Source organism: Pseudochaenichthys georgianus, chromosome 15 (assembly GCF_902827115.2).
Source record: "Pseudochaenichthys georgianus chromosome 15, fPseGeo1.2, whole genome shotgun sequence".
NCBI lineage: Eukaryota > Metazoa > Chordata > Actinopteri > Perciformes > Channichthyidae > Pseudochaenichthys > Pseudochaenichthys georgianus.
This window is the reverse complement of record NC_047517.1, coordinates 26,395,431-26,410,157: the sequence shown is the minus strand read 5'-3', so window position 1 is coordinate 26,410,157 and position 14,727 is coordinate 26,395,431. Positions and strand designations below refer to the sequence as shown.

Here is a 14,727-nt window from a genome sequence, read left to right as displayed (position 1 = left end):
GAAAGAAATCTAAGACCGAGGAGGCTTTTCTGAAATCCTACAAGGGGTTGAGGGAGAAGTGAGATCAGTAACCATGTAATGGCCAGTAATTGGTACCGAGGGATATCCGCGCAGGCCGAACTACAAGAGGCCAAGCCAAACTCATCATGGCGTGTTTGACACTAATCTAGGCTGAGTCGGCATACGGTGAGAGAATGTTGAGGAGGAAATCAGATCTGTGCGTCTAAACCGAAGGCTTTGATAGCTAGGCCAACTGCTGCCATGTGTAATTGATGAACAATTTAGTATTTCCTATCCACTCAAAAGGAAAATCGAAAAGGAGGGTGATCTGCCATCATCCTCCTACCTTTTCTTATCAATCAAACTATCACTATTTGTAGATCCTTTTTGTCTTTTCTTGTTTTACTTATCTATTTATCTTTCCTCTTTCTTACTGTGCGATACAAAACCCCTCTCTCCCCCCCATTTTGTTTTTCTTCTCCTTCCTCCTAATTCTCCTTCCTTCTCTCAGTGTATGTGTCTAAGACGGTTTAAGACTGCAGGACAGAGAGATACCTTTCTTAAGACCATTTCAAACAATATGCGAGCAGAGGCTAAGCAGAACATTTTATAGGTAAAATGTTAAATTTGACTATTGTTCCAAAAACAATGCGGGTAATTGTTGTGTTTTTCCTGCTCTTGTATTGTTTTAATTTCCTAAAAGAGTAAAACGGCATTTCAGCTGCTTGAGATAGAAGTGTCACCGATAAAAACGTGTTTTAACATCTGCTCCTCATTTACAATGATCTGCAAGACTGTTAGGAATCTTCCAAAAGCTGTTTCATGTGTGATTTTCTCTTATCTTCGTCATTAAGGGGAAACTAAAATCTCTACAAAGTTGTTTCAAAAGGTAAAGGAAGAAAAGGAACAGAAGCAAAGCTGATTAACTGAAAAGTGTACAAACTGAAAACAATGTTAACTAAGGTTATTAAGGACTTTCAAAGTAAATATACAAAACAATAATTTAACAGACATTATCATTAAATTGTAGGATGAAACCTTCAGAAATACGTGCCATTATTGAATACACAGATACCTTACCACCAACAGTTTTAAACACATTAAATCAAATAGTGATATTATCACAGAACTGCATGACTGATGCAGCATGCGGTAGGCACATGTAAAGAACTACAGTATTGTACAGTATAGCAGCACCACAGAGCCACACCACAAAGAAAATACACTCACAAAATAAAAGTGCCAAATGATAATGATGGAAAACATAGACAGAATAAGATAAAAATGCAACTGTAAATAACTGAACATAGATCGGTAGATAGGTAGATAGATAGATTGCATTTGAAAGAAGGAAAACAGCTAAGTAAAATCTGTTCATAAACAAAAATGAATACATTCTATGGAGTCACGGTTAACGGATTACACACATAGTAGACGTCACAGACACACAGGTACACGTACAGCACCTCTGCGAGGTACAATACACATGGAGCTCACACCACAGACATGTAACAGCATGTGTTGGGCGGTGTAACTTACAGGCACGTAAAGTGGTTGCGCAATCATGAACAGAGACAGAGGAAAGTGGGTAGGCCCTCTGAAGGGTGTCCATGTTACTATGTACACTGCCTGACATGCAAGAGCAGTCTTGCTCTGAACGGCCGCAATCAAAACAACATGCCAGTTTCATTCTTTTGTAGACGGACATCCTGGCTACAGTCATGTTTTGGGATGAGAGGAAAGGAAAAGCAGCAGGTTAATGGCAAAAGGAAAAATATTCATCCAGGGGAAGTCGGAAGGTATCTTCATCAGAAAGTGCAAGCCTTAGCCACGTGCTCTGACAGACTAAAGCCACACATTTAACTTAAACATTTAGGCGCTGACATTACAACAATTACTTTAACTAAACAAGTCACCCAATAACATTTTCTTTTGACTGAAAAAATACAATTTGGACACTATATTTGTAATTAAATGGTCAAAAGCCAGCTCATTATTTCTCGTCATATTGACATAGTCTGCAGAGGTCAAGCTGTGTGCTAAGGCTGTAACAGGTCAAAAGGCAAAACTATAACAGTGGGAAAGAGGGGTGAGGAGAAAGGATAGTGGGCGGGAGGCATTCAGGGAAGAGAGGCATGAGCAATGTCTTCAGCAGCAAAACTCATATAATGTTTCACACATATGTACATCCTCTATCCGTTTGGCTAAAGGAGTGGATCACGTACCTGTATCCCAGCATGCAGCTGGAGCGGCTCTGTCCAAGGCATTGCACTATTCTACTGGCTCGATGGGCCAATTCATGCTACTGTTTATTCAAAGCCTTCACTGCTCCACTCCCCAAGGCCAGCTCCACTTGTATGTGTATGAGTGCAAACATAATCTAAAGAGAATAATGATGTTTGTAATTTTGCTGTGATTCTTCATGTAACTTTTGAAAGAGAAAACATAATTCTTAAAAATATTAGTTTATAAGTATTGCACTATATATTTTTTAATTGTGTAAATTCAGGGTTTATAACTTGCAAATAAGTGGGGTAATTATGTCTCCTTTTTTCGTACCAAATTGACAATCAATGGAAATGAATAAGGTACAAATGTGTTTCACTATTGCGTTTCAGAATTGGATTTATGCTAGGAAAGTGGTATATTTGTGTTGCTTTGCTGCATATATGTAAAGTGTCTGAAAACCAGCTCCTAGTGTTTTTAGTAAATGTATATTCATAAGAATATACATGAATGCCGCTATGATTGTATTGTTTAAAAAATAAAAATGCAAGAAGTGCACTCTTTGGGTATGTGAAAGTAGTATAACATAATAAAAAACGTTTTAACTACTAGCTAACCTGTAGCCAAAATAATGGCCACTTCCTGTCTTTGTTGTTTGTATACGTGTGTTGCTGTGTGTAAATGTGTGTGTTTGAAGCTCTGAGCCCCGAGGGAAGCAGGAGTGAAAGCCCCCAGAGTAGCACATCTAGATTGCTGTGACTCTGGGCAGAAACAGTCCCTGGTTCCCATTCTCTCATTACCAAGGTGCAAACAGACAGCACACTAATGCTGTCTGGTACCTTTACAGAGACGCTTTCAGCATCTTTGACTCTGAGCCATATCGGAATATAAGATCTCGGAGGAAGTAATAAGTTTCAGATTCTGGCTAAGGAGAGAATGGGAAACGCAGAACATAACCCATGGGATGACTGCATCAGGGGCTGTTGTATCCTGCGGCATGCACATTTGCCTTATGAGCATGAAATAAGCATGCAGCAAACACAGTTCTGTTCTTAGCAACAAGGGGAGGCAGAGAGAAAACTGTGCACAGTATCCAAACAGTTTGCAGGTATGGCAGAAAAGGTGCAGCGAGGCTATCACTTCATGCTGAAATGTCCTGACTTCAGAGGTTTTGCTCAAGCAGAAAGACCACAGTACAGTAATGTATGTTTACAATGTACAATATTGACACGTGGAAGGGTTGTAATGGTCAACACAAGACACACACATATACACACACACACAATGTTTTTGACTTCTGACTTCACAAATACCTAGATTCTGGCCTAGAATGATAAGGTGTCCATTTCAGGGCATTCCTAAAGGAAGATTCAACATGACGGCTGCCCTGATAAACTATCTGCATGGGTTTGATCAGTCAACCAACTCCTATTATCCACCAAAGCACAAACTATTAAAACAGAAGCTATCAGGGCAATATGTTGAATACAAAGGATGTCCCAAAGAAAGCACCGTCCTGATATATCCCCATAAAATAATCCATATTCAGCCAGAGTGCAAGGATAAATGATATTGTTAAAGTAGCTGAAGAGTAAACATTAGCTTTTTCCTGTGGAGACGAAAAGGGAACAGAAGACAAATGTTTAACTACACTATATCATATAAACAAAATATTGATGAAGCCATCTCCGGATGACAACGTTTGAATATATGATGCAAATGCACAGAAATACATTTGAGTTGATCCTTGCATTTTTGCTGAACAGGTTTCGAGGGGGGTTTAGGATTTCTCTACAGACATCACAATTGAAATATTGTATTATTGGACATGACGCTGGCATGGCACCACCATCTAGTGGCAACCTAATGCTATGACAATTACTACTGTATTGCTTGTGGACTTCATCCAGTGCAACGAGTTGAATACAATCTTGAAAATATTTTTAAACTGAAGAAACGGCCTAACAACTGTCCAGATTTGAAATGAACAACACTAGTGAGGTGACATTTCAATTCTGAGAGGAATTGATGATTTCTGAAACCTCGACAAGAGTAGGGCGAGGACCCAGAGTTTAGAAAGCGGCTGAGTTCACAGAGCAGTGGAGGGAGACCAGATTGTTTTGATTGTATTTTGGCAACCTAGCTCATAAAGATTTGCAGAACTTCCCACAAGGACAGTTTCTCCTCTCTGAAAGCACAGCCACACACAAAACCTCCTTTGACAGAAAGCAGATCAATTGAAACCTCAGTGGTTCTTGTAATTTTTTTCTTCCCTTGTGTTAGCTCCTCTAAATCTGTGATTACCGTACGGCATCTCAAATTTTTTATTACGTTCCTTCTGTACTTTGTCGGAGCGTGACTCTATAAGGAGGTTAATCAAGGATAATGACATAAGACTTGCAGCAGATTGGCTTCCAAATGCTAAATAGTGGTTAGAAGTCGATGATCAAATAGTTAGGAAAAACGGCAGAGCTCATGGGCCACATCCGATTAAGTCACACTTTATTCAATTGTCATTTCCAACTAGTAAAAGCATCAGATGACTGGGCCTATGATGAGGAGGCCTGATGCTTGTTTGAGTTTGATGTCAGCTGTTTTGGTTTTGGTCTGGTCTGAGCACAGTGTAGAAATGAGAGGAAAGGAGAGGGGTGCAGAAGCTACACTGGTACATGCAACATCGATACAGTATACTTTTTGCTGAAGAGGAAAAAAAACACTTGCACTGCACGCAAGTAACAGTACAACCATTTTCTTTTTACTCACAATAAATCACTACCAGTGAGTAGATAAAATAAAGTGGTGTTTTCCAATGGCAGCAGGGAAGGAAATACATCAAAAGTGAGTCACTGGTCATAAAGAAACATGGGGAAAACAACACAAGAGGATAAAACATGATATACTGTAAGATAGACTTCCATAGCAGTAATGGAACTGTTGTATTTCTAAATGCAACTCTCCTGTTAGAAACTAATTGGTTGAAACATAATGCCATGTCCATCACCTGGCTCTGAGACATGAATATATTAAGGAAGCAAACAGAAGTAAACAGGTTTCGCTGAATGTAACTGGAGTGTGAAAGACCTGTTGATTCTATTGAGCTTTGAAAGCAAGAGATTGTCTTAATAATTGAAATGACAGACAAAAGAAGGAAATGGTGGGTATCTATTTTAAAACCAAGCTTTGTCTGTGAAAGGCTGCTTACTTTAATTGTCTGTAACCTTTTCTGGAAATATGGGATATTCACCTGAATTATTTATCCGGTGACTAACATGTCCTGACAAGTGACTGCCGTACATAGGTCAGGTTATATTCATGTTCTGCGCCTGCCTAATGGTAATGTTATGTCTGCATAAATAAAGGGGGGGGATATCTATTTGGCAGGGACATTTGTGTATTGTGAAGTCTTAAATAAGAACACGGTGACTAAGCTCAATACTCTGAAAAGCTCTTATTAGGAGGGTGTGAAAATTATAATACAGTGGGTCATTTCCTTAAAAAACGTTAAAGGTTGCAGAGAAAAGCTTATTGTCTCGTACAAAAAAGCTATGCATGGTATAATGTTCAGTATACAGGCAATACTGCATAGGTCATTTTCTGTTCTCATGCAGGAGATGGATAAGGGTTCTGTAATGTTTTCTTATTTCTTGTTCTTTCTCTGTCAACTAATAATAATAATAATAATAATACATTTATTTTGGGGGGCGCCTTTCATAACACCCAAGGACACCTTACAGGGTTACAGATTTACAATTAAATTTACAATTTTACCTTACAAATTAAAACAGTGGATTTAGTGAAGTATCAGCCGGGGTAAGACAAGACAAACAACATAATACTACTACATAATACAACTAATACCATTTAAAGTAAATCTACTGTATGTTCCTAATGTTTGTATTCAATTTACTAAAATACATTTTCAGCCATTTCAACCAAACACAAAACACTCACTAAGATGACAAGAACTGCATTTCACAAGAAAACAAATCTGATATGAAATGATGATCTTACTGTAATGAGTGTAATGGAAGTTCAAAATGGGACCCATATAAATAAACACTTTCCTAAGGGTATAATGGTTTAACAACATATATAACCTTTAAAAACACAGTGCCACAGTACAGAAGAAACAACAACAAAATGAGAGGTATATTATTAGTGGTAAAACCTAAGCATAATGACACAGACAGACCCACTGGGAGGTTTTGGAGTGAGAGGAAAGGAAAGAGGGCGGTCAAAAGGACAAAATGAAGGCGCAGCTACTCACGTCGTTTGCAGCCACATTTTTTTATCCGCTTAGGGTCTGTGATGTCGTCATGACAAGCTTTGCAGTAGAAAAATGCCCTAAAAGTGACACAGTATAAATGTTCACCACTTAGAATAATCAACATGTCCTTTTTACATAATAAATGATCAGCTTTAATCCAAATTACCTCTTCACTTCTTTGGCATCACTGGCAATAAAGAACCCAAGAGTTCCCTCCTGCATCTTCACATTGTTTCCCGGGTTAATGAGGATGCTGGGTAATCAGAGAAAAAGACACATCATGCTCATTAACTTCTGGAAAACAAGCAACTCATGCACACAACATGCTAATCAAGAGGAATGGTACACAGCCTTTGTTGAAGCCGCTAATCGGACCTGCTTTTTCCTTTTTTCATTCTCAACACATGGTTTGATTTTCATAATTTATTTGGGGATACCATTAAAACACATCTCTGATTTTGGGCAATTTGATGATGTGATACTCACACGGATAGACAGAATGTACAACAGTATGATACCACATGAATTTGAATTATTTTCTTTACTGAATTATTTTTAAATGCCCAGGGGTAAGAAGGGGGGACAGAGAGATACGAGTAAAGGGACAAGGGGAGAAAGAATTACAATTGTGTCTATGGAGTGGATTTAGTGTCAACACTCATATACATTACATGTTACTTGTTAGAAGTACAGTCATTTAGTGAAAACAAATGTTATGGTGGCCACTGAGACAAGGCTGCGTGTTGTTCTCGTGTTAGTAATTGACAGTGGGATGCAAGGGAATGAACAGCTCTTTTTCCTTTCAAAGCTAAGCATATTCTACCCAGTAGCTCTGCTGTAGTCCATATAGGATTATAAAGTCTTCAGGCAGATTAACTCGCATTAAAAAAGAAGTGAATTTGCTCCATTGTAATGTAGTGGGGAAATAATTACAATGCAATTCAAAAAGGAAGTTAATGACTTCTAATTAAATATTATATGTATCATATTTATATCTTAAGCCCTTATATAATAAAACATATATAATGGCATGCCTAACAGCTATATAGAAGCACTTTAAACGACTGGCTGTATCATTCCCCATTAATTAGACTGAGACAGAGAGTAGACACCACACACATACTGTATGCTCACACACACACACACACACACACACACACACACACACACACACACACACACACACACACACACACACACACACACACACACACCACACACACACACACACACACACACCACACACACACACACACACACACACACACACACACACACACACACACACACACACACACACACCACACACACACAACACACACACACACACACACACACACACACACACACACACACACACACACACACACACACACACACACACCTTGGTCATTAATAGTCACCTGTGGGCAACAATCATCAATGATGTGAGTGTGAACTAAGAACTCATAAGACTGAACCCACAAACCGTTAGGGGACAGAAGTCAAAATACGAAAAGCCCAGATGAAAGATGATTAACAATTGATTATTTTTATCATCTACTCTTACGGTCTCGTATTTCCAATTTGTGCAAATAACACTTCTTATTGCTCAAAATGTTTGTCAGTGCTGGATTAAAGTGTTTCTTATCAACTTGATTATAACCTTTTTCTCTATTTGCAATAACTATTTTGTTACATTATCGCAAATCATTTTGAATAGGTATGTTATCTGTGTAGTGCATCGGAAAAAAATAATCTCTTAATACATCTTTCCTCTGAGCTCTAGAAAAAGGCTGCATTGGAGAAAATAAAATAAAATATTTAGGGAGCAATAGAACCCATACGCATATCAGGCTGTGACCAAATCGCATGCAGATCAGATTTGTCCCTCCACATCTTTCCTTCAAATAAGTAAAATAGCATCCAACATTCACTCAGATTGAATGGCCCCCATAGACGTAAACAGGCATTAGGCCTGGCATGCTTTTTAGTGGAAATAAATGTAAAGAAACAGATCATATAAAGATAGTTCCACAAACATTGCTGCCCAAATCTGAGATTTTACAGGAGTATCTATCCAGGACATTTTTCTACATTCAGATGCAAACTAGTGAATAAAAGCCTAAAACACATCAAAACCTCATATTGTGAGCAACAAAGCAAGCATCAAACACCGTATGTGTGTGTCATAGCATGCAGTTACCACACAGCATGAAGAAGACAATAATTACAGGTAAAAGGACAGGTACGTAGATGCAGACGGCTGCAGTAACTTCTGTGCAGTTGGATTGTTTCTCAAACACCAAACTGACAGGAAGTGACCTCACTTAAGAACATCTACTCGAGAGATGCACAAACTTGACTGTACATAGTGGCTGAGACGCACAGAAATGCACATTCTCACACACACACACACACACACACACACACACTCCCTCTCGAGGTTAGCACATATAAACCAGACATACAGACATGCACAGATGGATATACATGTAGCACTGACACATGAGAGGGTGATGGAATGCAAAAGTGAAAATGTAGAGCACTTTTTTAAATGTTAACCTGAAATTATTAAATATCATCTTAGATAAACTCAATGATATCTAAATTGTACAGCTCCATGATCTTCCTGGAGTGTGAAATCATCAAGGCAAGGTGCTGCTGGTGTATTAAAACCATGAAGAAACAGACATGATAAATACCAGCCACTGCCTGCAGCGATGGCTGATAATTAGCCAATGTTTTAAAGATCAAATCCATAATGTAGAAAACAAGATTGTCAGTGATTATCGACACCACGTCTGAGGTCTAACAACCATAGCGTGCTGATTATAGAAAAAACTGAGCAACATTGAAAAAGAACTGAAAGTGAGAGAAATAAACTAGGAAAAGGACAAAACTGAAAAGATGAAATAAGAGGTCGATATGGAGAGGGTGAGCGTTTGGCCTTGGTACAGCGACAACAGCAAAGACAAAGAAACGGCACTTCTACAAACATGTCCAATTTATCTATCCTCTCTCTGCCTGCAAAGAAGTTAGTGCATTATGCACAAAGGACACCATACAAAAGAGTAAGAAAAGAAGCCTGTGAGATAGTGTTTGGAAAAATATCCTTGGGGAAACTTCCAAAGTCAGAAGCTTTAAAGTGGTGGAGATTGGGTGGAACTTTGGTAAGTAAGATAAGGTAGAGGGCATACCGCTTTCGGCTTCTGCAAACAACAAGAAACATCTCAAATCAAACAGTTATCATGAACATAAAAGAAGAGGAGAAATTACTTTCTTTAAAGTTTCTCTTCCTTTTAAGTAGGTACACCTTATATAGCGGCATGGAGCACAACTCTGTACAGATACACAATCTAATTATTTCATGTTCGGAATAGATCAATGATTTTTTGAGTATACCAAATGGCATCTAACTTTGTGGCTGTACATTTTCTAGAAAATATATGTTGTAATAAAATAACACATTTTGGTGTCATCAGAAGAAGAAAAAAAGACTATTAAAATAACTTAACTAGCTAAAAATAATTAAGGCTGCAGACAAAAAAGCACTCAAATATAATAAGGTTCAAATATGCACACAACTAGAATATCTATTATTTCAAAATTACTAAAGTTTGTGTTTAACTTAGAATGTCAAAATGTCCATGTTTTTGCCATGGGAACCTGTCAATACACAGACAAAAACATTTGACAAAGGCGAATGGGATAGGGTGGGTGAGATTTGGCAATAGAGATCACTGAACAACAGTACTTCATGTTGTTGTTGGTGATAACACTGACACTGATGCAGAGTTAGTGGTTATCATACAGACTTAACAGGGACACAGTAAACCGAGAGACAGAACGAGAGCAAGACAGACGGACAATTTAGCTGCTGCGGCTTATATGCAGGTGCGCTTTATAGTCCGAAAAGTACGGTAATCGAAATGAAACAAAGAAAGGCTGTTGCAGAGCGGTTACTTCTGTAACCAAGGTTACATATCAACCAAGTTTATTTTAGATGTATTCTTCCATACCTGCAAGGTTGGGTAAAGGCATCAGACTTGCGGCACAAAGGTATGTGCCTTGTGCTCGCTGACTGATTTGAAAATGGTATTTTGTGTTTTGGCGTGTGCCGATGCTCATATTGGCATGCGATCATTCAAATGACATTCACCAACTTCATGTCATCAAATGTAATATGAATATCAACTGTTTTTTAAGGCAATAAGAAGATTTGAGGAAAATAACAAGATATTGTATAAGAAAATCCACTTGAAGTGAGTCACACACAAGCTCACTTTTACCACAGTTATAACTGATGTTATTGGAAGAAAGATGCAATAAACAAACCTGCTCTCTCTCTGCTCCGACTTGTATTCGATGGCAATAAGCAACAGCTTCAGCTTCACGTAACACAGCCTGGAAAACAAGTGCAGTAATTACAGTAGAAGACAGCAGTATACAGGCAAAAGACTGATGTGTTCAAACACCTTCGAAATTCACATCCTGCCTTTCGTTCTTCACTTTAGAATTATACCTACCACTGACAGTGGGCTTGCTGAGAGAGGAAAGAGTGATACTTACTCACAGATAGTTGGGAAGGTGAGGCCGACAAATGCACTGGACAAATACTCTGTGTACATCTCATTAGCCACCCCCTCTAGGTAATACTTCTGCCATGTGTCCTCCTCAATCTGACAAAAAAACAAGCATGGAAATGTCACATGTGAAGATACAAAAAAGGAGGAAAAAAAGCAACAGTTTTCTTCCAGTAGCGGCCCAATATGGTCTGCACATGTTCCACCGCACAACATCAGCCTGGTCATTATAAGCTGATCCATCATCTTTATGACAAGAGAACAGTTCTTTGATAGAGACAAGCACCTCTTCAATTTTGAGCCACAGAAACCCTGAACAGATTCCATATGAAATGTCACAGTAAAATATGATGTGCCACAACGACTGAAAACTCTCAAATGGAAGTCTGGTCTCTGGACAAAGATGTCAAAAAATGTCTAGGGAATGATCTGTGTTTGATAGATCTAGTCCATCTGTCAGCAAATAACCTACAGTATCCACTTATAACCTTGCCTTCAATTCCTGAATAAATCATCTAAAACCCAATGTCAGAATTCATTCATCCATATTACTTTGGTCTGTTCAGAAGAAGTGACTGAGACAAGGCAAGTTCATCTTGTCCTCTGTGTTACCTCAATGAAGGACCTCATAGAGAAGAGGTTGGCGAGCATGGTGGACAGGCCCTGGGCCAGACAGCTCTGGGCTATGAAGCCTGCCTTCAGCTCCGCCAGGCAGATCGCATCGTCACCTTCTCTCCAGTTCCAGCTCGGAATGTTAAGCAGATGGGCCTGATCACACGACAGACACAGAAAAACAAGTAAATGACTCATATTTTATAAAAAAGAATTGCTCCCTGGCTGAATGTTAGGGTTAAATTAAAAGATCCAGACCACTCTCATGTTGAAATGGCAAATATACTGCTTATAGCCAATAGCCGATTAGCTTAGCTTAGCACAAAGACTGGAATCATGGGGTAACGGCTAATCATCTATAAATATATCTAATAATACAAATGTAATATTAGTCTGACTACATGTTCACTGTATTTTGTGTTGGCAACATTTCTAAATAAAAACATTTAAAAAACAATTTTCTATCAATGTATGATGTACTCATGTATATGTTGTTTTAAAAACTAGGAACAAAAAAGTCAATAGAAATGTTTTCGATCTTATATGTCCTAGTGGAGTACAGGGATTAGAGACTTACACTTGTATGGCACATGATTTAACCAAATGAATTATCTAAATGTTGAGGATGAGGTGAAGGAACCGAATACATCACAGGGTCACAAAACGTCTTACCTTATTGTGATACTGTAGCATTTGTGTGATTATTCTGATCTTGGGATGGTAGTTCTTGATCGAAATAACCCTGCAAGAAAAACAGACAAAATGTAAAACCATCTTGATATTTTCCACTGATTTCAAAGTTCAAAGGAAACAATACCTCATGATGTTGGAGGCATCTTCAGCATCAGGATCTGCACAGTATTTATTGGCTAGGATTAAGCAGGCATCTGCTGACTCGATCTTTGTGTGGAGAACCAAAGAAACAGATGTCAACAGTACAGTCAATACTTAACGTAATATGTTATAGTTTTATTTAGTCATAATACTGATCAAAGGGCCTCATACTAATATTAAATTATCTTCTGACTCTATTCATTTAAGAAATACACATTTGAAAACCCTGCCATGCCATCATGCACTGATTTCCTTCACTCTCTTTACCCACTGAAACTTTAAAACAAGAACGCAAAATTACTAATGGAATTTGGATCCTAATCATTTAAATGTGGTCTACACTTTAGCTGAACCTCCTTGACAATAATTGTTTGTGATTTCAACTCTCCAAGAGCCCCGTCACCAATTGTACCTTCACTCTGGCGAGGTCGTGAGGGTTGAGAACAGATCCTTGGTAGAATTCTACTTGCGTAAAATGTCGTTTGAATAAGGCTTCCAGCTCAAGATTAGGGGAAATACTAGCACACAGAGAATAGAGAAGAGGGGTTAGTGCACCTTAAATACATACTGTGCCTTGTTTCAGACATTGTGTTCCACTGATCTACACAGGGTTAGCAATAAGAAACTTACTTATGGAGAAAAACAATTTCAACATTGACATCATCCCTGTCCTTGTGTAGGAAGTCTTTGAGGAAGTTGGAGACACTTTCGAGGGTAATATGACCACAGACCACAATATGCCTGGAAGGGGGGAAGAAATCATCTTGAGTGGGCAACATAAATCACTGCAGACACTGGCATGACTCCCAAAGATCATCAGTCAAATCAAAGCACTCTAACATCTTACTCAAATATAGACTGAACAAGTCTATATACATGTCAAGAAATGTCATTTCAAAGCAAACAAGTAACTGAATTATATATGTTTTGCCATAAAAGTGAATATGTTCCCTCTTGTAAGGCAAGTGGTTATATTCTGCACAACAAGTGCAATCAAACACTCAACTCTGAGCCACTTTAGAAAATCGAAGATATAATCACACAGCCCACAGTGGTTGGCTTCTCATCCGTTCTCAATATAAAAACGGCCCCTTAGGCCAAACCACCGCTTTGTGAGCTGAATGAATGTTGACAAAGACATGTACATCAATATGTTTTTGCTTTTATTCAGAACATTACTTAGAACTTTCAAAGTGATTTGGAGGCCTGTGGTTGACACATTCTAAACAGGACCACTGGGTTTCTGACGGGTCCCCTGGCAAAACTGTGGCGCATTACAGAGGGATCTGTCAGACGGTGCACATGGCTGATTCCAGCAGTAAGGAAGTTAGATTAGAAGTATTTTGGCGTTGAGGTTGTGTCCCTTTGTGTCCTCTAACTGCACCGTAGGCCAGAGTGATCAACTTTAAAAGGTCAGCTCCACAGTTATATCACAGTATATGAAATTAATTTTGGTAGTTTGAATGGACACCATCTTAGTCTTCACTTTGAATTCCAAACTGTATTAAAGGGGCCCTATTATGGCAAATTTCAGGTTCATATTTGGATTTCGTGCATCTACTGTGACATGCTTTAATGTTAAAAATGTGCTTTATTTTTCGTTTCACCTTCTGTCTGAAAGGAGAACTCAGTTTGCTCTGATTTGTTCGCTGGTCGGCTCAGTCGTGTGAAAAGCTTAAAGAAGTCCCGCCCCTTATCCTATCACGGACAATGTGTTGGAGTGCTAGAAAAAACTAATATGTTGTAGTATTCCTACATCATGTATTAGTCATTGTTCATGAAGATATTAGTTTTGCTTGATATATTTTTTTCCTTCTTAATCCTCTTAGGGCTTTTGGTAATCTTACTCCTTTAATATTATTGTAGCACAGTTTTTAAAAGTTATTGGAATTAAAAATGGTTTGAACTCAACCAAGATATTGTTATAATCTACAGTAACTGTATTTAATCTTGCTAAGCCAGTAGATTTAAAACACTTTACAGTTTCATTTTCCCTGTGGTAAACTCAGCTACCCTTTTGGATTTAATGTTAAATGTCACAAAATCTTATTGGAAAACCTTTAAATGAGAAATCCAAACACGCTCAGTAGAATCAAAGCCTTATATTGACATGGATTAGTGTGGACACTTAGCAGACACCCTAATTACCCTGTGGAGACCTGTATGGCAATCTGTGTAATGATAATGGCCTTATCCACTACTTAACAGGATGTGCCAGGAGAC

General features: G+C 38.4%; 1 protein-coding gene across 6 annotated transcripts in view; it reads right to left on the bottom strand.

Moving 5' to 3' along the window:
* LOC117459588 (calcium-activated potassium channel subunit alpha-1a) overlaps positions 1-14,727 on the bottom strand; it is a 136,243-nt gene that overhangs the window by 32,973 nt on the left and 88,543 nt on the right. For all 6 annotated transcript variants that reach the window (XM_034100502.1, XM_034100503.1, XM_034100504.1 and 3 more), the window contains exons 10-18: positions 13,135-13,245; positions 12,917-13,022; positions 12,488-12,570; positions 12,343-12,412; positions 11,671-11,826; positions 11,045-11,154; positions 10,811-10,879; positions 6,660-6,746; positions 6,494-6,570 (exon numbers count right to left, since the gene is read on the bottom strand). In XM_034100502.1, coding sequence (XP_033956393.1) covers positions 6,494-6,570; positions 6,660-6,746; positions 10,811-10,879; positions 11,045-11,154; positions 11,671-11,826; positions 12,343-12,412; positions 12,488-12,570; positions 12,917-13,022; positions 13,135-13,245 — 869 coding nt within the window. The remainder of the gene's footprint in view (positions 1-6,493; positions 6,571-6,659; positions 6,747-10,810; positions 10,880-11,044; positions 11,155-11,670; positions 11,827-12,342; positions 12,413-12,487; positions 12,571-12,916; positions 13,023-13,134; positions 13,246-14,727) is intronic.